This window comes from Hordeum vulgare, chromosome 7H, assembly GCF_904849725.1.
Source record: "Hordeum vulgare subsp. vulgare chromosome 7H, MorexV3_pseudomolecules_assembly, whole genome shotgun sequence".
NCBI classification, from domain to species: domain Eukaryota; kingdom Viridiplantae; phylum Streptophyta; class Magnoliopsida; order Poales; family Poaceae; genus Hordeum; species Hordeum vulgare.
The window spans coordinates 10,347,304-10,371,790 of NC_058524.1; the positions used below are offsets into that span (position 1 = coordinate 10,347,304).

The 24,487-nt window shown below is 43.5% G+C and overlaps 2 protein-coding genes across 2 annotated transcripts; both read right to left on the bottom strand.

The window, feature by feature from the left end:
• Positions 1 to 5,592: 5,592 nt before the first annotated feature.
• Positions 5,593 to 9,625, bottom strand: LOC123411920 (receptor kinase-like protein Xa21). The gene is made up of 2 exons (XM_045104876.1): positions 6,357 to 9,625; positions 5,593 to 6,264 (listed from the first exon to the last, which is right to left on the bottom strand). Exons 1-2 carry the CDS (start codon positions 9,571 to 9,573, stop codon positions 5,885 to 5,887), a joined length of 3,597 nt encoding a protein of 1,198 aa, XP_044960811.1. The 5' UTR covers positions 9,574 to 9,625; the 3' UTR covers positions 5,593 to 5,884.
• Positions 9,626 to 12,507: 2,882 nt separating this feature from the next.
• On the bottom strand, positions 12,508 to 13,885 carry LOC123411921. Its single transcript, XM_045104877.1, has one exon. It carries the CDS (start codon positions 13,665 to 13,667, stop codon positions 12,795 to 12,797), a length of 873 nt encoding a protein of 290 aa, XP_044960812.1. The 5' UTR covers positions 13,668 to 13,885; the 3' UTR covers positions 12,508 to 12,794.
• Positions 13,886 to 24,487: the final 10,602 nt, after the last annotated feature.

Genomic DNA, 24,487 nt, shown 5'->3' on the forward strand with positions numbered 1-24,487 from the left:
TGAAGGTGCTTAAAGGAGAGGTCTCTGCCTCTGATTTGATTGTGCAGCTTAATGGAATTTTCTTCAAAGGAAAAGAGTGGCCTTGGCAAGTGAGAGAATTAGAAGAAAGAAAGTTTCTGTTGAGATTTCCTCCTTGGAAGAAAGTAGAGGACCTTCTTGAATTTCCTGCATTTGATCTTCCCATTGATGGTGTTTCTGTTAAGATATGTGAATGAGCTGGGATGCTGGAACCTTATGGTGAGCTGACTGAAGTATGGATCCAAGTGGAGGGTTTTCCTCCTAGATGGTGTGCATGGAAGGTTTTTTCCCAAATAGCATCCTGCTTTGGTATCCTAGTTGATGTGGACTGGAATGGAATTTTTAAGAGTTTATATGAGAAAGTCAGAATTAAGGTTGCTTGTAGAGATCCTACCAAGATTCCCTATGAGAGATTGGTGGAGATGAAAAAGAAGCTCTACATATTGCTATTCGCTGTGGAAGGATTTGTCCAGGATGGGGAAGGTTCTGGAGGAGATGGAGATGACCCTAATCTAGATGTGGAAGATGAGGATAAAGAGGAGGAAGAGTTTGATCAAGATAAGGAGTATATGGATGGGGATGCTGATGAACCAATAGATGAGCTAGATAGAGCAAACTTCTCAAAGGATAAGAAAGCTGGTTCTGGGATTAAGGAAGAAATCTGCACATCTGCTGCCAGCTTTCACCCTGGGATGCTGATGGATGAGTTACATGAGCAGTTTTTGTTGGAAGCTGAGTGTAAAACTCCCACTGCACAAATGGAGACATCTGAGGAGAGTATTGAGGATCTGAATCATGATATGGACATTGGTTCTCACATGGACTACTGTTCTGCACAGCTGAGGATTGAAATGGCTGATTCTGAAGATGAAGAGGAAAATAATCTGCGTGAGATGGTGTGTCTACCTGAACAAATAGCTACAAGCTTTTGTTCTGCTAAGAGATCATTGCTAGAATCCCTGGATGTGGAGGAAATGGATAAGAGAAGGAAAGAAGATACAGGTAAAGAGAAGAGATGGGGCCCTTTGCTCTCCACCAGACCTACTACAAGACAACATGGTAACATAAAGATTATGGAGAAGGCTACTGCATACCTACAAAAGAAGAACTTGGAGATTCCTGCTTCCTTCCAAGGTAAATCTTTTGCATTAAACGATACTCAAACTCTTGCTGATCAAATTGTTAGGGTAGACATTTGCATAGGAGATAGTGATAAGGAGCAAGGGGATATTATTCAGGATTTGGTCCTGAGGGAGAGTATTAGGTGTTTGGAATTTGCAGATTCCAACCCTGAGACTGTGCTCCCTGATGACCTTTACACACCTGTTAATAAGGATATTAAGGGTTCTCCACGTGGTGAAGACATGATACTTAACAAAGCAGTAGGTGTTGATGCTTCTGGTAGTACTTGTCCAAACCTGATTCATCTAGGAGGCTTTGTAGCCTGTCACATCCTTTTAAAATCTCATGATAGGAGTTTTTTGGAATATACGTGGTCTAGGACAACCTGGAAAGAGTCAACGCCTGCAAGATTTTTTGAGGATTAATAATGTGGATTTGGTGGGGTTCTCTAAAACCAAGAGAGAAAACATTGATAGCAAGCTTCTAGATAAGATTGCGGGTAATAAGAATTTTGTTTGGCACCAACTACCTGCTAGAGGTACAGTTGGTGGTGTCCTTGTGGGCATCAATGGAGATCTTTTTGAGACTGTTGGTTTTTAAACCATAAGTTCTTTATTACAGCTACCATTAGGAATAAAACGGATAAAGTGGTTTGGCAGTTTGTTGCTGTTTATGGCACGGCTTACAATGAGAACAAGATGGATTTTATTGCAGACCTGCATGAGGTTATGGAGAAAGCCACTTATCCTATTATTTTGGGTGGGGACTTTAACCTAACCAGATTAGGATCTAATAAGAGCAATGGTAATGTGAATCATTCCACCTCTTTCTTGTTTAATGATTGGATTAACAAATGGGGGCTGATGGAAATCAGTGTAGCTAACAGGAAATACACCTGGTGTAATAACCAGGAAACCCCCATTTACTCCACTATTGATAGAGTGTTTGTTTCTCCCTCTTGGGACACCATGTTTCCCCTTTCAGCTCTTAGGGCTTTGCCCCGAATCGGTAGTGATCACACCCCTCTGATTATAGATATGATGGCTCGGAGGGTTACCTCCCCAAAGATGTTCAGATTTGAAAAGTGGTGGCTGGAACAACCTGATTTTAAAAATCTTGTTGAATCAGTGTGAAATGCTCCCATTGTGGGCAGATCTGCTATTGATATTTGGATTGCGAAATCTAAAAGACTTAGGAAGAAAATCAAAGGGTGGAGTATTAATATTGAAGCTGCTGTTAAAAAGAAAAAGAGAGATCTTATTATGGAATTTGATATTTTAGATGTCTTTGCTGAAACCAATCGTGTCACAGATGTGGACATTAAACGTATGAAAGATATTAAGAGAGAACTAGAAGAGATAATGAGGAAAGAGGAAATTGCCTTGTGGCAAAGATCTAGAGATCGTAGGATTAAGGAAGGTGATAGAAATAATGCTTACTTCCATGCGTTGGCGAATCATCGCCACAGGAAGAACCATCTTGCTGAACTAATTGGTGAGCATGGTCCTGTTTCTTCTCCTGAGGAGATGCTGGAGGTGGCAACATCATTTTATAAAGAACTGTTTTCCCAGGAGGCCAGACATAATATTCACTTGGGCCCTGACTTTTGGGGGGATGATGAGTTAATCACCATGGCTGAAAATGAAAGTCTCCAAAAAGATTTCTCAGAAGCGGAGGTGAAAGAAGCCATTTTTGGCTCATATGCCAATGGTGCTCCTGGGCCGGATGGCTTTTTGTTTTTGTTTTACCAAACTTTTTGGGAATTGATCAAGTCTGATTTTATGGCAATGATTAAGGATTTTGAGGTGGGGAATTTAGACATTCATAGGCTGAACTTCGCTTTGATTATATTAATTCCAAAAGAGCCTGATGCCAATGTTATGAAAAAATTTAGACCTATTAGCCTGAGCAATTGTGTTGTTAAGATTTTTTCCAAAGTATTAACTAATAGACTTTCCCCTATTAGTGATAGACTGATTTCCCCTAATCAGACTGCATTTATTAAGGGGAGATATATCTTAGAGAGTGTGGTGCTTGCCCATGAAGTAATTCATGAGGTGAAAAAATCCAATGTTCCTGGACTTGTGCTCAAGCTGGATTATGAAAAAGCGTACGACCGTGTTAACTGGGATTTTTTGTTTGAAATGCTTGAATCCAGAGGTTTTGGATCTAAATGGATTTTGTGGATACAGAAATTACTGTTCCAAGGGACCTTTAGTGTCCGTATTAATGATACTACGGGTCCCTACTTTGTAGGGGGAAAAGGTCTTAAACAAGGGGATCCCATATCCCCAATTCTTTTTAATCTGGTGGCGGATGTATTCACCAAGATGCTCGCAAAAGCTGTTGGGCAGGGTTTGATTTCATGGGTTTTGAGTAATGTCATTCCAGGGGGGATTGTTAGTCTTCAATATGCAGACGATACTCTCCTCTTTCTGGAGGATTCCTATGAAAAGGCAAAAAAAATTAAATGGATCTTGTCATGTTTCGAATGCATCTCTGGTATGAAAATCAATTTCCATAAAAGTGATCTTATTACCATTAATGTGAATGAGGAGAGAGCTAATATCTTTGCCCAGATTTTCTGCTGTAACATGGATTCCTTCCCCATTAAGTATCTGGGTGTCCCCCTACATTATGATAAACTGAGAAGGGAGGATCTCCAACCTATCATTGATAGAATCATTAAAGGCATTTCTGGGTGGCTAGGTAGATATCTTACATATAAAGGGAAGATTATTTTGCTGTGTGCATGTGTGATTAGCATTCCTGCTTATTTGATGGCTGTACTGAAATTTCCTAAGTGGGCCATTAATGCCATCAACTCTCAGATGGCTCATTTCTTGTGGGGGAATATGGGAGACCAACACAAATATCACTTGGCCAAATGGGGGCTGGTTTCCAGGAAAAAGGAATTTGGTGGATTGGGCATACCAAATATTAGAGATTATAACATGGCTTTGCTGGCTTCCTGGGGGAAGAGGTTCCATAACAGTAGAGATAGTGACTGGAAGAAACTACTTGTTTTTAAATATAATGTTGATAATCCTAATATCTTCTGGTCCAGACAACAAGGGGGTTCCCCTGTTTGGAAGAGTATCTCTTGGGCTCTCCAGGCTGCTAGGAATTTTTATGAATGGAAGATTGGTAATGGTAGGAATATTAGATTTGGCATGACAAATGGGCTGGGGTTTGTTCCCTTAAAGTTAGATTTTGGGGTTTGTTTGATATTTGTAATCAGCAAGATTGTGTGGTGTCCCATGTTTGGGATGGTACTGATCTGAGACTTACATTTAGAAGATGTGTAGATTGGGATTTGATGAATCAGTGGGAGAGTCTCATTGATTATATTAAAAATTACCCACTATCTAACAATCCTGATATACCTGTGTGGGTGTTAGAGAAGAATGGGGAGTACTCAGTCAAGTCTTTTTACAAATTTATCAATTTTGGTGGGGTGGGGTCTCTGTATGGAGATGACTTGTGAAAGGTTCTTTGTCCTCAGAATATCCATGTGTTTCTTTGGCTGTGTCTATATAACAAAGTTCTGACTAGAGATAATGTGGCTAAGAGGAAAAACATGGATGGCCTAACCTGCCTGTTCTGTAATGAAAAGGAATCTATACAACATCTGTTTTTTGACTGTATCAATGCTGAGCATATTTGGTCTATTATTTCTGAATTTTTATGATAAGAAAGATTCAATGTTTTGATGATATTTCTTCCATGTGGAAAAACAAAAAGAAAAGAATTATGCTTAATATGATCACTGCTGCCTCCTTATGGAGTATCTGGACTTTGAGAAATGATTTCTGCTTCCAGGGACGATCATGGAGGGGTCTGGGCTACGGCCTTGCCAAATTAAAAGGGAATTTGCAAAAATGGACGGTGCTCTGCGACGCTGCACAAGTGGAGGTGCTGAGAAGATTTGTTTTGCTCCTGGACAAGCATCGAGGCGAGCTGCTTCGGATTGCCTGGAGGGATGAGTGATCTCAACTGTAATAGCTAGCTTTAATTTCCTTGCATACTTGTCCTTGTTTCAGTTTATGGTAGTGTTTTATGTGGTCTGGCCACCTTTCAGGACTTCACCTGTGTGTATCGCCTAATGTGTGGTGTGGTAGTGGGGCCTGATAATTAGGCGACATTGAACTGTGTTCTATCTGCTTCATTACATAAAATGGGGCAGGGGGGCAAACCCCTTTCATTCAAAAAAAAGAGATGGCCGAGAGTGCTAGGAGTAGGAGGATGATGGTGGTGGGAATACGTGTAGATGATGGTGCAGAGGCCATGGCTTGACTTGATTGTTCAGGTGTTTATCTTGCGAGATACGGAGCGGGAGCACCTGCGAATTTTTATGGGTTTCCCGTGGAATCTCATCCCGTTTTGGGCCACAAGTGAAGCAATCGTTGGATCGTAGTCGCCTGCAAGTCTCCGCTCCGCATGGCATCATACTGACAGAAGGGTTCATTCATAGCTTATATATTGAAAGGTAACATGAGGTTGTATGCTTTATGGCATCATACTTTATTACATTGCTAAAAGTAATGAAACATGCATATTAACTAATACTGAAAAAAACAGAGAGCCTGTTACTTATATCCAACATGCATCAGATTTATGCTTCCATTGGAACAGGCCTCTCGACGTCTTCCTCCCCGTCGGATATCATCTGGAGTATTGTCAAGCAGCCCATGGAAACAACACCAACATAGGAAGAGGAAGAGTCGTAGCTAGAGATGAAGTCCTACGCTGCACTACTACGTGATGTCATTGCTGCTGCTTGTTTGGTGTACTCTACTTTGATCTTCTTCAACCTCACCACCACATCTCTCATCGTAATTCTCTTGTTAGGGGAGTCGCTAGAGCAGAGCAAACCCAAATCGAATATCGGTACGAGAAATCCTTCAACAAGGATGGAACTAGAAGAAGAGGAGCCTTGAAGTAGCTGGGTGTCAACAACACTGACAAGCTCTATAGGAAATGCACCGTGAACCCACTGCCTAAGGGTCAGTTCTTGACCGAATATAGCATCAGTGGGTCTTTTTCTGGTGAAGACTTCAAGGAGCATGATCCCGTAGCTAAACACATCGCTCTTTCGTGATGCCTTTCCAAAAGACCCATACTCTGCACAAGAAACATGGAACAAATGAATGAAGATGAGAGCATGTATGTTCAGTCGCAAGTATTCAATGGTTTGATAGATTGTATCTAAGTACCTGGTGCCATGTAACCAACTGTTCCAGCCATACTCGCACATATCATGGAATCGTCATCACCTAGAAGCAACCTTGCAATCCCGAAGTCGGCGACATGACCTATCATGCCCTGATCAAACAACACATTGCTGGGCTTCAAGTCGCAGTGCAGTATCACCTCATAGTGCTCAAAGTGCAGGTACTCCATTGCCATCGACACATCGAGCAAAATGTCTATCCGCTCAAGGAAACCCAAAGGCATTGTACTCTCACACTGGTGCAGTAGCATCTCTAAACTTCCATTTGGCATGTACTGAAGAACGAGTGCTCTGAAGTCTAGGTTGGAACATGTGTTGATTATCCGTATAAGGTTGCGGTGCCGCGCCATGCGAAGCACATGACACTCAACATCAAAGCTTCTTTTGGCCTGCTCCAGCTGCATATCAAGAACTTTTATCGCAACAACCGAACCACTCACTACTCCCTTGAAGACTTTCCCAAAGCATCCACGTCCCAACAAATTGTCCTCACTAAAATTGTTTGTGGCCCGAACGAGCTCTTGATAGGAGACTATCTGGTGGCCTATGCTATCTATTGGATCACTGAAAGTTTTGACCTCATCCTGATGCTTATGTTTCTTTCTGATCCATAGCCATAAGCAAATAGCAATAATGCCAGAAGCTACCATGGAAGCAAGGAGTAGAAATTTTGTCCGGTTTATATTATTTGAACGAGGTTTTTCAAGACATGGCAAAAATCCTAGGCGTGGAGCTCCACACAGCCCAGCATTCCCAATCAAAGATTGCAATGTGATGTTTGAGAAAACACCCCCCTCTGGAATTTGGCCTGCCAACCTGTTGAACGAAAGGTTCATGGCAGTCAAGTCGGTTAAGTTTGCAAGGTACATTGGAATGGCACCAGAGAGGTTGTTGGAGGAGAGGTCTAAGGATGCTAAGCTAGTTAGCTTTTGAAGTGAGTCTAGTATAGAGCCTCCAAACAAGTTATGTGACAGATTTAGGTACGTTAGCATCTTAAGCTGCCCCATTGATTCTGGGATGCTTCCTATGAGGAAGTTAGAAGAAAAGTCAATTTTGTATGTTTGTATTATCCCAGAAACATCCTCCGGTAGTGCACCAACGAGAAAGTTGTATGAAAGATTGAGTTCAATAAGTTTATCAAGGCGGAATAATCTAGTCGGTATTGTAGAACTTAACTGGTTATTGGATAGGTCCATTTTCTCCAACTTACTAAGATTACCCAAGCTTCTTGGTATAGAGCCAGAAAATTTATTTATTTGGAGAAAAAACCGCTGTATACTCGAAAGCATACCCATTTCTGTTGGGATGGTGCCAAGCATGTCATTGCTAGAGAGGTCAAGCCACATGAGATATTTCAACGCAGCGATGGATTCTGGGATTGGGCCAACGAGTTGGTTGTTAGAAATATCAATCCATTCAAGGCTGCTTATATTAGAAATTGTTGTTGGAATCGCTCCTATTAACTTGTTGTAACCCGCAGTGAAGGTGGTTAATTGTGAAGAGAGGTTTCCAATGTGGTCAGGAAGAACACCAATAAAAGAATTAACCCCTATGTTAAGTAGCTGTAGGTTTCTACAACTAGAAAGAGCTGACAAGAATTCCATATGTCCCTCTAAATTGTTGTTTTGCATGGTAAGTTCTTCCAAAGCGACCATGTTCCCAATTGCTGGCGGTACTGAGCCTGATAAATTATTTACGTGCAAATATAGGTGAGACAACTGGGATAAATTCCCAAGGGAAGCTGGAACTGCACCAGTAAGTTGATTAAACCCAATATGTAGGTAGGAGAGTTTCTGCAGCAGCCCTAATTCCGATGGAATGTCTCCTTTAAAGTAGCAGCCAAAGAGCTCTAGGAAATTAAGGGCAGTGAGATTGCCAAGTGCTGCTGGGATCAAACCAACAAGATTGTTTTCAGCCACAGTAAGTTGTTGAAGGTATGGCAATCTAGCTAACCACGATGGTAAAACACCCAAAAAATAATTGTCACGCAGAATCAGATCTTCTAGGTATTGACATGATGCAAGGCCAAATGGAATCCGGCCACTAAGTTTGTTTTCGGAGAGGTCAAGAGTTTGCAGCATGGCGAGGCTAAAACTATTGTTGTCTGGGATCGCCCCTGTAAGGTTGTTGTTGTTTAATAGCATTAACTGTATCGTGGACATGTTGTATATGGCTTTTGGCACTAGCCCGGAGAACTGGTTGTTGTACAATTGCAAGAATTTAAGTTTGGATAGGGAGGCAATGCCGTGTGGTATAGGACCCGATAGGTTATTAATTCCAATGTTGATGAACGACAAGGCCGGCGTGCTATTGAACAAATAGGGTGGTATATGCCCGCTCAAGTAATTATTGCTCAGGCCAAATTCCTCCAGGTTGTGCACATGAAGCAACATCTCAACCGGAATCTGGCCCGAGAGACTGTTCTCGTCAAAGTAGATGGTCCTTAAGGAAGGCGTGTTATTGAAAAGATGGGGTGGTATTTGGCCAGTCAAAGCATTTCGACCCAGGTCAATTTCTCTAAGGCTTTTTGAACCTAGTAGCATCTCAGGAGGGATCTGGCCAGAGAGTCTGTTGTCATAAAAGTAGATGTATTTCAAGGAAGGCGTGTTATTGAATAGATGGGGTGGTATCTGACCGCACAAGGCATTTTCGGTCAGAGAAATGGTCTCAAGTTTGTGCAGACGAATTATCATTCCAGGGGGGATCTGACCCGTGAGTTGGTTAGAACTTAGACTAAGGAACTCAAGCCTTGTGAGTTTTCCTATGGCATTAGGAATTGCATCCGACAGGCTATTTTCTTGAAGACGAAGATATCTAAGTCGGCATAGCCTACCAAGCTCAGGAGGGATGGAACCCGTAAGGTTGGTGCCGGTGAGATTAAGAACAGAGAGGAAAGAGAGGTTACCAAGGTGGGGAGCAATAGGTCCAGAAAGCGGCGTGTCTACCAACGTTAGAGCTGTGACGCGCTGCCGGCGAAGGCTGCACGAGACGCCTATCCAGTGGCAGAAAGCCGTGCCGGTCCAGTTGCGTGCAAGGACGCGACGAGGGTCGGTGAGCTGGGATTTGAAAGCCAGCAGCGCGGCGAGGTCTGTGTCGCTGCCGTTGGCTGGGCTGGAGGAAGAAGAAGAGATGGCCGGGAGTGCTAGGAGTAGGAGGATGATGATGGTGGGAATGCGTGCAGATGATGGTGCAGCGGCCATGGCTTGACTGGATTGTTCGGGTGTTTATCTTGCGAGATAAGGAGCGGGAGCACCTGCGAATTTATATGGGTTTCCCGTGGAATCTCGTCCCTTTTGGGGCCACAGGTGCAGCAATCGTTGGATCATAGTCGCCTGCAAGTCTCCGCTCCGCATGGACACACCCTAGAGCTAAATATCCGGCCTGACTTCGACCTGAACTCAAGCCTAGGCCACTTGAATAATCAAAGATAAGGAAATGTCCTGAGCCTAGCTAGTGCAAAAGATGTACACTAGCTACGTACCAAATCAGTGATGATAATATCTTTCTTCGTTATATGTTTACGCCTCCTCCATAAGCATGGTCCACAACATGATATTTACAAAGCCTGGCAAAATCACAATATTACGGCAGCAATTATTTATATGGGTTTTGTGCAGTGAAAATTTTTCTGTTTGTTTGTGAGTTGTGTCCTTTTCGGTGGTAGCTGCCGAACACGATCGATGGTCTCTGCACGGCACTGGATGCTATAGTGAATGAAATCAGTGATAGTATGGTGGCTCGTCTCAATCATTTAGGGGAAAACTTGTGGAAGAAGCTTGGAAAATGGATGCCACGAGAAGACTTGGAGACTTGAGTGGACAGCGCTGCACAACTTGCAACCATTTTTGTCTGATATTGGTGTAGTGTTGATACCGCTCGGCGTGAGTGGTTATATTAGCTACTTCCTCCATCCCATAATAACATCTTAGGATGTGTTTCGTTCAATACTTTTTACCTGTTATCCCATTACACCATTACCTGATTCCGTTAGACATGTTTGGTTGACTCAGCCCGTAAACACATACCCCGCAACCAAATTTCAGCCCAAATTAAAACAGATGCCGCCCCACCCCCACCAGGAACAGATCACGTTACCGGACGGAAAGCTTCGAACAAATATGGTGAGTGGCGACGGCTCGAGCAGAACCTCCGATGCTGATGTCTCCCCCGATTTAGCGCCAAAGCTGGTGGTCACTCGTCGGCGCTGCTGGCGATGGATGCCACGATCTGACCCTCGATTTCCACTGACTCGCCAGCACACACCATGGATGGAGCAGAGCATCGTCACGTGAAGAACAACAACCAAACAATATGGGCAAAAGCCCATTACGTTCCAGTCCCACTGTTTACGTCACCGTTGTAGCAAAGAAAACATCCTTATATTACGGGACGGAGAAAGAGTATCTTACAATGTAGTGTTGATTGTTAAGTCTGCTCATCACCTCTCCTGTATCGCCAGGGGTGCGGTCTCCATGTGCTCGGACCATTGTCGATCATATAGTTTCTCCGGGGGTACGCTCAAGAGAAGATATTGATGGAGTGTCCGATGAACAGGTCATTGCCTTTGGTGGCATCAAGGATCCCATGACGGAGGACAGACGGTCTAGTCTGAGGATCCAGGTGCAGCCGGACGTGGATGACTTGCAGATGGGGCGGGCTATGCGAGCGGCTAAATTGAGAGATGCCGAGCTGTCGACAGGTATGTCCATCAACAAGGCTCACTCTATTCTTCATTTTTCGCCAAGCGATATTATAGATAATGCTAATTCTGTGGGGTCTCTCTGGAGAGCTCGAGTAAAGAGATCGCGAAATCTATTAATGATTCGCTTGACTTAGAGGTAGATAGGGCCTTGGACATGGTCAGGAATTTAGCCGCGATCAAACCAATGAAAGATTCCGAAATTGATGCACTAGGAGAGTTGAATTCCCTATGTGAGAATCTTGCTCCTACGGAGAGTTACGCAGAGGATGAAGATCATCTTTCTGATGACTGCAGTGCTGAAACGCAACACATTGAGGTTGATTCACGACATCCTGGTTATATGGACCAACATTTATGTCTTGAAAAACCAAAGCGTGCTTGGAAACGCAAAGTATATCCGGTTTCTGCGATTCACAGAAGTGCTAGATTTAAGATCGCTAAAAAATTCTACAATGAATGATGAGAGGAATCTTCTGAAATAGCAGAGGTATGAAAGACTTGGCTAAAATTAGGTTCCTCGCATAGGCTACTTTAGAGTACAAACTAGATTTTATCGCGCTTATGGAGACTGGGCGGGATAACTTTACTTCACAATTTCTAAACACCTTGTCTGCGGGCGTTGAGTATGATTGGCACTGTCTCCCTCCGAGAGGAAGATCCGGTGGGATCTTGCTTGGAGTACGATGTGAATCACTCCAGGTGCGTGAAGTGATATTGGGAGAATTTGCGATTAAATTTAGGATCAGATCAAAACATGATGGTTTTCAATGGGGTCTTGTTGTTGTATATGGTGCAGCACAGCCAGAGTTCAAACCCGACTTTCTGGCTGATCTGGTCCGGATCTGTGACGAAAAGTTACCTCTATTAGTGGGAGGTGATTTTAATATTATTCGGCGGTCTGATGAAAAGAGTAATGATAATTTTGATGGCAAATGGCCATTCATGTTCAATACAATTATTGAAAGCCTGGATCTTAGAGAAATTGAACTTTCAGGAAGGAAGTTCACTTGGGCTAACTCTCTACAAAATCAGACTTATTAGAAGCTAGATCGGGTCCTCACTAGCATCGAATGGGAACAGAAGTTCCCGCTAGTGATTGTATGTGCTCTACGGAGAGCAATATCGGACCATACACCACTACTGCTTGATTCCGGGGACGCACATCATATGGGAAAAAAATGGATTCTCTTTTGAATCCAGTTGGTGTAGTATTCATGCATCCAGACCGTCTGATCACAAAAATAAACAGCCCGAAACAATTGATCTGCTGTAAAAGTTACCTTGTTGAATTGTAACAAATGAATTTTTGGACGAGATTGGAGTGGATGCTAGATTTTCTATGAAATATATTACAAATGATTCCATAATTTCCATATTATTCAGTTGTACCAATCAAAACCAGAAAAATCACTAAGGATTCAATGCTTCAAAATTCCTGCTGAATCAACGGTGCCCTTAATTTATCTATAATGTGATAACATACACAAACTTCATGTACATACAGACGAATTTGGTCGGCTGAAACATATCCAATACCACGCACAGCACAAGCCCGGCATCAATGGCGGCCCGGCGAAGGATGCTAGCATGGCGGCATCACCATGTGAACTTTACAGAAAAAGGTACAAGCTGCCGGCTGCCGGCAGCCTCTGTCGAGGCGGAAGGTCGGCACACCGATCCAACGAAACGCTCGAAAATCAGGGTTCACAACATAGAGTTTCAACCGTACAAACCACCACCGTAGTAGTACGGCGCCGTCGTCGGCGTGTAACAGCTCACCGGAGCAAAGTCTACTGTGGGGTACAAACTGCTTTCCGGCTCCCCCAGCATCGGATAAATTCCACGGCTTGACGTCTCCTGCAACGGCGGGTAGACCGCAATCGGCTCCGGTGAGCTTGAGCACGTGACCGTGTCGGCGTTCAGCTGCGGCGGGTAAACCGCGAGCTGCTCCAGTGGCCCCCAGTCCATCACCGGGTACATCCCGGAGGACGACACCGTTGACTGATGAGGCGGCGGCGGGGGAGGGGCTGGGCTAGCGGGCGATACAGGCTCGCCGTCGCTACTGTGGTCCTCTTGGTCGTCGTCGATGGTGCTTCCGTGGTGGAAGGCGTACGAGAAGGAGATGACGCCGTTGTGCTGCCTGCCGTCCGCGGACGCGGCCAGCTGGTACGACACGCGGCGCGTCCTGCCGTCATCGACGAGGTCGGAGAGCGGCACGACGGCCGACGCGGCGAGCACGTCCCCGAGGACGGCCACCTCGGCCTTGAGCTCGAACCGCACGAGAAGGACGCCGTCGTCACGGTCAACAACACCCCTGTCCTTCTTGTTTCCCGCGGCTTCCTGCTCCGAGGAGGCGTCGTCCGGAAGGTGGAGCCGCAGGCGCTCGTCCCACTCGGGGTTCTCGCCGCCGGCGCGGTCGGTGGGGGTCTTGACGCGGCGGCGACGGACGTTCTTGCCGGCGGACGACGGCGTCACGCAGACGGACGCGTAGAGGCAGGGCGTGTGGAACGGGAGCGACGACCTGACGCCCCTGCACGATACCCACGTGATGTCGATGGCCGCCGGCTCCGGCCGGCGTGGCAGGCAACCCATCCGCGCGCAAGCTCGGGGTGCCGGAGGCCTCTGAGTGCGCTGGGGACTAGCGATGGCTATGTTGGTTAAGAAGGTGCGGGACGACGAGGCGGTGGCGGGAGACGACTGGACTGGAGGGAGGAAGTCCGGGGGGCAACGCACATTTGACGGCGACGGGAAGTGATGCCGGCCGGTAGGTTTGGAACGGGTCTGAGTCTCGAGTTAATGGCGCGGCATTAACTTGGTTGCTGTCACGGACCGGAGGAGGTTGCGCGGCAACTTCTTCTATTTAATCAGAAAGCTACGCGTCTTGTCATTCTCCGCTGGTGGAAAAACGCGGTGATAGAGAGGGGCAACGAATAGACTTCTCCGTTGAAAGCTACATGCAGGGAGAACACCAAGACATTTCTCTTCTTGTTTTTCTGCGAATGGAGTAGAATTTTCTTGGGTGTGTGGGTGTGCTGGTGGACAAGAACTGCAGTGGAAATCTGCTGGGGAGGGGGGGGGGGGGCATAGGTATGTCGTCCACGATATTGAAATGGAAAGAAAACATGTGGGATGGTTCGAAATAGCTTGCGGGTGGTCGGCGGCGGCGGTCCTCTCCATCCTGGCATGATGCTTTCCCTCCTCCGGTGTTGGATGTGTGGAGCGGCAGTGTTCTGCTCGAGGAGAGACTCCGGTTGCTCGTGGGGGATGCTTTGACCCTCTCTAGGTGGCCATCTCATCCATTCCATCTTGCGGTGGTGTGGCGTCTTCGATCCTGGTAAGGAGGTAGTGGCCTTCTTCGAAGATGGAGTGTAGGATGTGTAGTGTCGGGATCCGTAGGTGCATGACCACGGCAATGCCCTGCCGATGTCGATCACTCTCTTCGTTGAGCATATGCGATCTTGCTCGTGGTGTGACATTCTCGATTGAGGACCTCGGTGTCTACGGCTTCATATTTCACTACCTATCTTCAGTTCTCGTAGTGTATGAGGCTTAGTGTGATGTTGTCCAACGTTTCTGTATCTTTTCGTCGTGTATTTCCTTCACTTTGTGTGAGAGTGTGTGCTTGTAATCCTGACCCGTTGATGGTTTGGTTAATTTATAGTCAGGTTAGGCGCGAGCTCCACTCGGACTCAATTGATGCCTTTTTTTTTCTTACATCTAGTTTCCTCATATATCGAAAAGAAAGTTACATTTTTCCTGTTCGGGACGTGTGTTGCAACCACCGATTCTCTATACGAGAAATCATACTGTGAAGAGTAGAAGAAGAGAGGAAGAGCAAATGATGAAATCGCTGTCTCATTGATTGAAGATGTGGGTATATATACCCCACTACAAAAGCGGTTACAAGGAGCAGTTGCTAAACTAAAGCAACCGACATAGCAGGGATTATCCCTTAATTAAATATATTTAATTAATTCCTAACACTCCCCCTAATCAATGCTTGTCTTTATAATATATATCATGTTGATAAAGACCCCTCCTTGTATGTGTTTTCCTTCGAGAATGTTCATCATCTTGATTTTGAGAAATCGTTGTATAATCTTTAAAGTCTCCTCCAAAAACCCTGTGGGAAAAATATGAGGAGAATAGTGTAGATATGTTGCTAAAACTCCTTTAAACCCTGTGGGAAAAATAAGGAGAAAATGATACAACATATAATGATTATTGTCTCATGGTAACTCATTTGAGAAAACCTTTGTAGAAGGAGAAAACTCATCTTTGAGTTTAGAGAACAATAAATATGTCTTGAGTACATCCTTTAAAAACCCCGATAGGGAAAATAGAAAGTGTAACATATGATATTTGAGAAGATATTGCCTCATTAAAAACCATCATGAGAAACTTCGAGAGAAAACTCATAAAGGAAAAGAGTGCATTTCACATGCCATTGAAAAACTCCTTTAAAACCCAGTGGGAAAAATATAAGGAGAAAATGATATGGCATATATAGATACTTGTGTTTATATTATCTCATTAAAAACCTTTTATGAGAAACCGTTAGGAAAAACTCATCAAGGGAAAAAGAGTACAATATATGCAATTTGATGATTGTTAATAGGTTATAGTCTGGGAGATTACTCCCCCTGAACTTTGCAAATATGGAGTATGTCTCATGCCAATGCCATTGACATGAGATTGTGTATAATCTGTTGGATTATCACAATATTTTGTTTGCAAATTATTTCCTCAACTTTCTATAATCCAGAGGATAAGTAATTTCTGAGCAATGTGATTTATGATATTGCTCTTCATATAACCTGTAGGTATTGAGTAACACAAGTGGAAGTATCTTGATAAATCAAGTAATGTCATTCTGATGAATCTCAACCACATGATTTTGAGTGTGGTTAATCATTCTGCCAAATCATGCATATTTTGCAATGCTTTTAGATAAAGCAATTATGTTAGAATGATAATTGGAAATAACCATTAAAATCCATTTATATGACTTTCATGTGAAGGCTATTCCAGCAAATTCAGTCATTGATATGGCGTCATTGGGATCAAATAAAAAGCCAATATCATTACATCATATCATGGTCATATCTTCTATTTCCTGATGAAAATATCCAAGATTTACTGTAATCTTCAGATATAAGATGATAGTACTTATATCAACCATATACCTTTTGTTGGGGGTTGGACTTCGAATAAAGATAGCAAATATAGTGTGAGGCCTGACGTAGTTTGCAAGTATACGAGTGCTTTGACATTAGTGAAATATAGAACTTCAGGTCCTAGTATCACTTCATTATCACCCCTAGGCATGAATGGATTTGTACCTTATCAAAGTGACCATACATGTCTTTTGTTGATATGATATATCCAAATTGAACTTCTCGTATATGTTTTGGATATATGTAGACTGATGTGTATTCTTGATAGAATGCTCAAGTTGTAAACTTAAGCTAAATTTGGTTGAATCCAAAATTTTCGTCTTGAGATGATTTTATGTATGTTTAGGTCTTGTAGAGACATTGATGACGAAATCATCGATATACACTGAGGTAATATAAGGCATTCAAATTTGGTATTCCTTTGTTAATACATAAACAATCATCATTGAGTAATCCTTCGGAAGAAGAAAATTATTTAGTTGGTAGTACCATATGATTTCCGACTATTTCGAGTCATAGAGTGACTTCTGAAATTTTACACAAATATGTTGCGATTTATTTTGGATTCGGAATTGTAAGCCCTTCAGGGACTTTAATATATATTCCCGAAATGAGTGACTCATATGAATATGTAGCCACTTCATCCATCAACTGCATGGATAATATTATTTGTACTGCCAATGGTATTTATTATCAAAACATAGTTCCACTCATACCAAGAAGGTATGTCACATCATAATTTGATGTCGGGTCTCTGCATGAACCCTTTTGCTACAAGCCTCGCTTTCTCACCACCTCATTGACTTTGTCTATGAATGAGAAGTTTTTTAGTATTCCATATGAAAGATACTTATGAGGAGTAGGTATTACTGTGGTAAATACCACTCTTTGATGAGCGAGTACTATTCTTCATTACTTCTTTCCTCTTATGTGAACCAATATGAGTGCAAGAGTCGCTCTACCATGGATTTTGGTTCAGGGCCCAAAAGGTTTTAGCAATTTTTAGAAGAAATGTATGTCGACAAATGTAGTCTTTATTTTATATGATTCTGGTGGAATCGTTGAAATTTGTGGAAATATATTTATTCCTTTTAACTCCTTGTGATTTCCTACAACAATGGAGTCAAGGTGTTTCGATGTCCCGACACGAAAACATTTGTGCACATTTATGTCGGGCTTTGGATGATGAGCATCCAGTGAGGTGTTCTTTCAACTTGATGTTGAATTACATTTACTGGTTGAGGATTTGATTTCCTTTGTTTCCGCGGAAGCATATGCGAGATTATATCTCATGTGTTCAGATTTCTCCCCCTCTTTATCTCATTTGGGGAGAAGAGTGATTTATCAGGTACCTCCACTCTTTCTGACACTTTACTGCAGGAATATAAAATTGAGTGACACCTTTGTCATCAGTAAATATATGTGGCAGATTTGCAATGAGTTGCAAATATGTGATTCTAAACTTCTTGTTCAGATTCTTTGAGTACGTGGATATAAGGACTGAATGTCAATAACATGTCTAATTTATTTCTCGGCATTCTTTGTGGTACTAATCTCCCCCTAATGCTGGAAATATCCTTGTTGCTGATGCAACCACATACGGGCTATGAATAATTTTGATTAACGGATAAATTGTTATTCCTCACATAGTTCCCTAAATTTCTGAGACAGCCCATTGATGTATGCTGGAGTGGTGATATCGGTATGTAACCGAATTATCGCAGATAGGAAATACTTTGTTGATTTCCACGTAATTACTACAAGGGGAAAGTAGGATGATATGCAGTTGGTATGATTTAGATCATACTTACGGTGTGTAAGGTCGTAATTGTCTAGCAAGAGGCTGGTAAATTTACAATTCTATAAGTTTGGTCATGTTTATTAATTTCACTATCTTTGATAAGATATTTAACTAAATCATTCTCGGTATGTACATAAAATATTATATATAATCAGACATTGCTTGTGAAATGAGTTCAACGAATTTGTCCATTCGAATGGATTTATCCCTTGTTTAGGATAACTTGCTCTTAATTTGAGAATTTGAGCAACTAATTAAGTTATATCATTCATGGTTTTGTGTGACAAGAGACACACTAGAAATCATTTTATAAATATTTCCATGAGTACCATGAAGTATCTATATAATACCACATAATGGTTGAGTAATCCACATATCTTCTGAATGTGTTCGAGTAAGAATGAGTGGCTCATTTGAATTTTTAAGGTGAGAGAGCCTTAAAACTTATTTCCCCTATGGCACATGCAGTGCACATAAAATCTGTTGATTTGGAAAATATTATAACTTAAAACGTTATGACCAATAGAATTGCCAATAATGTTTCTAATCAATCCCAAACCTGGATTGTAAGGCTTAAAGCCAAATATTTTGTAAGATTTAGAAAATTATTTTGTACGCAACAAAACTGAGTATGAATTGATTCATACATTCAAAAATTATCAAATATAATGTCCAAGAAATAGGATATTGGACATTGCACTACATGTAGTAGTACAAGTATAGCCAAACAATATTTTGGGAACAATCAAGATATTACATGAGGTCTCCCATATTACTGAAAAATGAATTACGCAAACATATCATAAGCGCAAACGAATTGATCATTCTTTTTGTGCACTATATTTTTGGTTCTCCTTCTGATGAAGATTCGAGAACATCAATTACCAGAATATTTTGTGGTTGTATGTTTGCAATTTTTCAAATATCCCAATGAACTTATTTGCCTTTTAATAAATTTGCGATGTGGTTTGACCATATGTTTGAGGGTTTTGTAATCATATGTACGATATTTATGTAACCACACATTTGACAAACTTAAGAGTTATCTCTGTGATCATTTGGAAATGATCAATTCCCAATTAAAAGATAATTCTGTTATTGGTTGTCTTTAGCCTCCACTTTACTTTGAATTCCTCATGGTTCTATTTTGTGACCACTGACTTGCATAGTATTCTCAATGCTAGCAAATATTTGAAGCACCCGTTGGGTGAATATGATGATTTTAAGAAATAACATGTTTCTATACCATGAAAATGGTAATACCATCATAAGGAGATGTAAAGTGTATCAAGGGCTTTTCAACCCGATCTCCATATAAAAATGTGAGATCATGAGATCTCAACTTCAAGTTGATTTTATAATTACCAAAATTGTAAGTTACTATAGGATTGAGGCCTTGAAAAAATATTGGGTGATCATTCCAAATGTGCTCATGGCAACATGTTTCTCTTAAGGGAAATATTCAAGGTGAATAAATATTCATCCATTATGTACTTAGTTTCATAACTAAGTGAAGTTGGTGATTTATAAAATGCATATGCACATATTAGCTATTAAGATAATAGCCATGTCACATTTTCCCAAGATGGAGTTATAGTGGCAACAATGCCACATGTGGATATAATGACTGATGTCATGAATCATCTTAAAATAAATACTCCCACCAAATCATGCATTTGGTGTATTTGGAAATGTCAGCCATGTGTTACTTGAAAATGTTAATGCATTTATTTAATTTACTACTAGGAGTAATTGGCATCAATGAATAAATGATTTGTTTGGGAACAATCATGGCCAAGGTGATCCTTGGTGAACCTGGGTGTATCCTTCAATACAACACACGCGATGAAATTATTGCTAATGTTTTGGAATTCATTCTTAAGGAAGTGTGTGACTTGAGAGTCACTGCCAAAACGTATAGACTCTGTGTATTTCACATTGGTTAGTCGCTATGAAAGTATAATGACAATGTGATGTGGGCCTTGTAAAAGTGTTGAGACACTCAATCGTTGCCATAAATTAAGGGACCCATCTTGATGGATGGACGACACTATAATCAAAAATAGTGACATAGGCTCAACAACCATTATTTAACCAATGTAATAGAAGATAATTACACGTATATGCAAATATTTTCGTAGTTTCCTATGACATATTCAAGCAAAGTGTTCAAGAATAATATTTACTATGAGAGTAAAATAGTTTAGTGAACAACAACAATAAATGCTTCGAAGGAGCAAATTCTAGTATGGTTGATGCCTTATAGCCATATGTGTAGACCTCAATTTATATAGGATAACACTTTGAAGATAATCATCAATATGGTGTAGATCTCGCAGTAATAGAGAACATAATCTGACTTTCGTCAGTAGATGTTCATATCTCTATTACCTTATGTTATGCTATATTTAAGAAAATCACTTTGAAGGTAATCATATGTCAGAATGACATAATGTAGACCTTGCAGTAATAGTGGATAGTCTGTAAAATTTACAGTAGATGCCAGTATTACCTTATGATATCTTGAGGTAGTCACATCTAATATTAATATTTGGAAAAGCACGTTGAAGGTAATCATCTTGCCAAAATGACAAAATGTAGATCTTATAGTAATGATGGATAATCTGCGAAATATGCAGTAGATGCCATCAAATACCTTGTGATTCACAAATATAATTTATGGTAGTCATATTGAGCATGACCTTCCATAACCCTTGTTTCTAATTTGCGTCCAGACTTAATGCATAGTTGTTCTAAATTGCTATTATATGAAGAATGCTAAGGCAAAACGTATAGAAGATGACACGATGCCACCGCTGATGTATAATGGTCTGACCACTCAAACACTAATACTATGATGATAATACACGCAAAATGCATGTTTCAGAACATTATACATATTTTACACTGAGCCTAGGGTGCTTGCACGCAAGTAGTGCTAAGGCTGATGCCCTTATTTGGGAATCAGAGAAAGCACAAGTAAACTAAGCCTGATGGAATATTTTACAAGTTCTATATATACAGAACACAATTTCAAAATGATGGATGACTAAACCATAAGTTTAGTGAATCCTAGTTACGCATGTCATGTAAGTAATACTCTGAAACTACAGCACGTATTTGATATACATACAAGTACAAGGGTTAAATTAGAACAATGCCAAAAAGATAAGGATTTCCCTCGTCATCCGTCTCATGTGTGGTTCCCATTCGGGAGTTCTCCCGTAACCGTCGCTGCTAGCGATTTGCTTTGCCGGCAAGTGAAAAATGCGCCGCATGCGCCGATGGATTGGGATGCTCTGCCGCCATGTCGTCACGCGCGTGAGGGCGCTGCCGGCCGCCGGCTCACGCGCCTGAGGACGCGCTGATGCGATGGTAGTGGGCTGGCTGAACCGCCGTTGCGTTGGGTGGTCGCAGACCTTGGCGCCGGAGGGCGCCGCCGCTACGCCGCGGCCCGCGGTGGAGGTGACGCGGCCGGGCGCCTCGAAGCACTGCTGTCGACGGGAATAGCGAGGTTGCGCCTGTGAGCACAAGGGCCTCGTCACGCAGCAGCTGATGGCCGGATTTGGTCTACCGCCAAAGAGAAAATGCGCCAGGGGATTGGGCTGCACTGCAGCCTTCTCGTTGTCAGCGTCGCGCCAGAGATGGGGAGACATCGCCAAATGTGCTCGCCGGGGGCGTCGCTGCAGAGTGCGGCCGCGCGTCCCGACCATTGGACACCTGTGCTGCCAGGGTGCCGCATGAGAAGATGCGGTGTGTCAGGCGAAGGCCGCCGCGCTCAGGGAAGAAGCGACGGAGCCGAGGGCCATCGCGCGCTCCGTGACGGAAGCGGTCGGTTGGAGACGCCTCTGCGTCGAGGCCGAGGGCGTTGTCTGGTTAGTGCGTCGGTGCTTGTCGCGCGTGCGCCGGAGGGCGCAGTCGCGGGCGGATGCCGATGGGAGCCGCGGACTCGACCGACGCCGTCTTTCGCGACAAGGCGGCCACGCCGCGTGGAGCCGCGCAAGAGGGATGTGGAGCCGGCCAGGCGCGGGCGAGGGCTGCCACGGCCAGGCGCGGGCACGGCCACGGCCTCGCGCACGGCGTGGTGCGGCCTGGGCGGCGGCCGGGCGAACGGGCGCTCGACGCGGTGCAGGCGGCTGTGTGCTGCGGCGCGAAGGCCGCATCCAGTCGCCGATATTTTGTTCTTCTCGATCTCGAAATCGCTCGAGCGTGCTGATAACGTGTGAAGAGTAGAAGAAGAGAGGAAGAGCAAATGATGAAATCGCTGTCTCATTGATTGAAGATGTGGGTATATATACCCCACTATAAAAGCGGTTACAAGGAGCAGTTGCTAAACTAAAGCAACCGACATAGCAGGGATTATCCCTTAATTAAATATATTTAATTAATTCCTAACACATACCACTGCTTATTGTTCGGGTGGAGACCAGAACAAAGAACAAGAGGACGGTCGCTCAGCCACCCCTGAATGAGAGTTATATTGAGGATGTTGAGCATGAAATTTCTTTCATGGATCTTCTGCTGTTGATGCATCTCCGTCATGCTGTATTGGGGATGTCAAGTCATGCTCGACCGGTTGCTTCTTTGGGAGTTTACTTTTTTTTTCTTATAAAAGGAAGTTAAACACCCGACATATTTATCAATCGATGCATACAATCATTTTTATTAATTATTTCATGAGCGTCTGACAAAAAGATACATGAAGCTATTCGAAGCCAGCTCTCACACCTACAAACTTGATAATGTCGAGTGCTCTCATTCCTCAAACCAAGGTCATCGCCGATCCATCTAAATAATGTATCAAAACCAACAGTCTGTGCAGTAGACCTAAAGCGTATACCAAATACACATATTTTAGAAGTCGCCATCATCATCGAGCCGTTGTCCCGTATTGAAGAGAAAGATCCGCATCATGCTTGCCAGTCCGGCCATGTGTCGATGCCAACACGACACCCAACGGCACAACCGCCCTGCGCTAGCCCATCCCAACATGGAGGCTCAACAAGATTTGTCATGCGTAGCACCTGCCGAACAGGCATGAGACAACATAGCACCCATCGGCCACACATGACTTGACATCTCCATCGAAGCTCCGCTCAAGACGAAGCCCCTCCACCTCCTGCCTTTGTCTTCCAGCGTTGCACCACAAACGATGTTCCCAAGAAAGAAACGACACCTTAGTGCCGCCATCGTCCGATTTAAAAGACCAGATCCTAGGGTTTCCCCTAAAGCAACATGACTCGATCGATAGTAGTCACACGATGATGCCTTCATCAAGGTAACGTCGCAGAACACCGCCATCGCCTGTCGTCGACTTGGTTTTCACAGGCAACTGTGTTTCCCCTACTGGTAGCCGGGGCTAGATGACCGATATCAAGATCCGAACACCCAGCCTCAGGCCGACCACCTTCGACGAAGGAGATGACCATCATCGCCGGCTGCACCGGCCAGATCAGATCTGACATGAGGTGCCGCCGAGCAGTCCACCAGGCCCTCCACGCCATCACCGATCCGAAGCTAGATGGTGTGCAACCGCGACATCGCCAAACGCCGCCACTCGAAATGGGCCAGTCGTTGCATGCCGCCGCCCGCGCCAGGATGCCCACCGCACCTGCCGCCGCCGTAGATCGAGAGATTTCCAGGTTATCCACGAGTCTCTTTGAGTGATATACAGATTACTCGTAGCCTCGAGGCGTACCTATTGTTGCTTCTCGGAAAGGTGATGTTCACAAAGAACCATGTCACTACTTTGAGTGCGCGTTACATCCCCATTGCATTGGAAATCACGAGAGCTGAGACGCCGGAACAGATCACACCGAGGAGTTGAGGATCTGCGGTATTAGCTGCTACCTACCGAGGTATGTGCAACGGTTGTCAGCTTTCCACGGCCAAGTCGGCCATTCTTGGTTGCCCGCTGTTTATACAACTGTGGTCCTAGGAGAGGTTCTCTATTGGACGACCAAACATAGATGTCGACCACAGTTTTCATGTGGGCAACATGTTAGATGATGATAACATTGGCTTGCCAACTTTCGGCCTGTGTTGGACGTGTCGCAAGGTATGTCCCCTGGTATAATGTTATCCACCTTCTTAGTTTACACTATGGTTGAAACTCATTTATGTCTTGCGCAGAGATGGTATGCTAGTGAACGGACTAGGCGAGCCTACACTGCACTAAATGAGCAGTTTGATACATACGTACTGCAGTTATTTGGCAACCGTACACGGAATACACGGAAGTAGCCAGAATTTTGAGATATCCCGGTGGTATTTCTGAGCTATGCACGAGAGATCGGGGTTACTGGATGACGAAATCAAAGATTATCTTCAATGTCTTTGTTGAGGAGATGGCGCAGCAGCGCATTATGAGACAGTTCGGTCTTCGGCAGTTGACTCCTCCGCCGCGTACAGAGAACCTGCTGCCAGGAGTAGTC

Coding starts and splice junctions, on each gene's coding strand:
- LOC123411920 (XM_045104876.1), bottom strand. CDS start 9,573: ATGGCCGCTGCACCATCATCTGCACGCATTCCCACCATCATCATCCTC. Junction 6,265..6,356: donor AGTTGGTTACATGGCACCAG/GTACTTAGATAC, acceptor TTTCTTGTGCAG/AGTATGGGTCTTTTGGAAAG.
- LOC123411921 (XM_045104877.1), bottom strand. CDS start 13,667: ATGGGTTGCCTGCCACGCCGGCCGGAGCCGGCGGCCATCGACATCACG.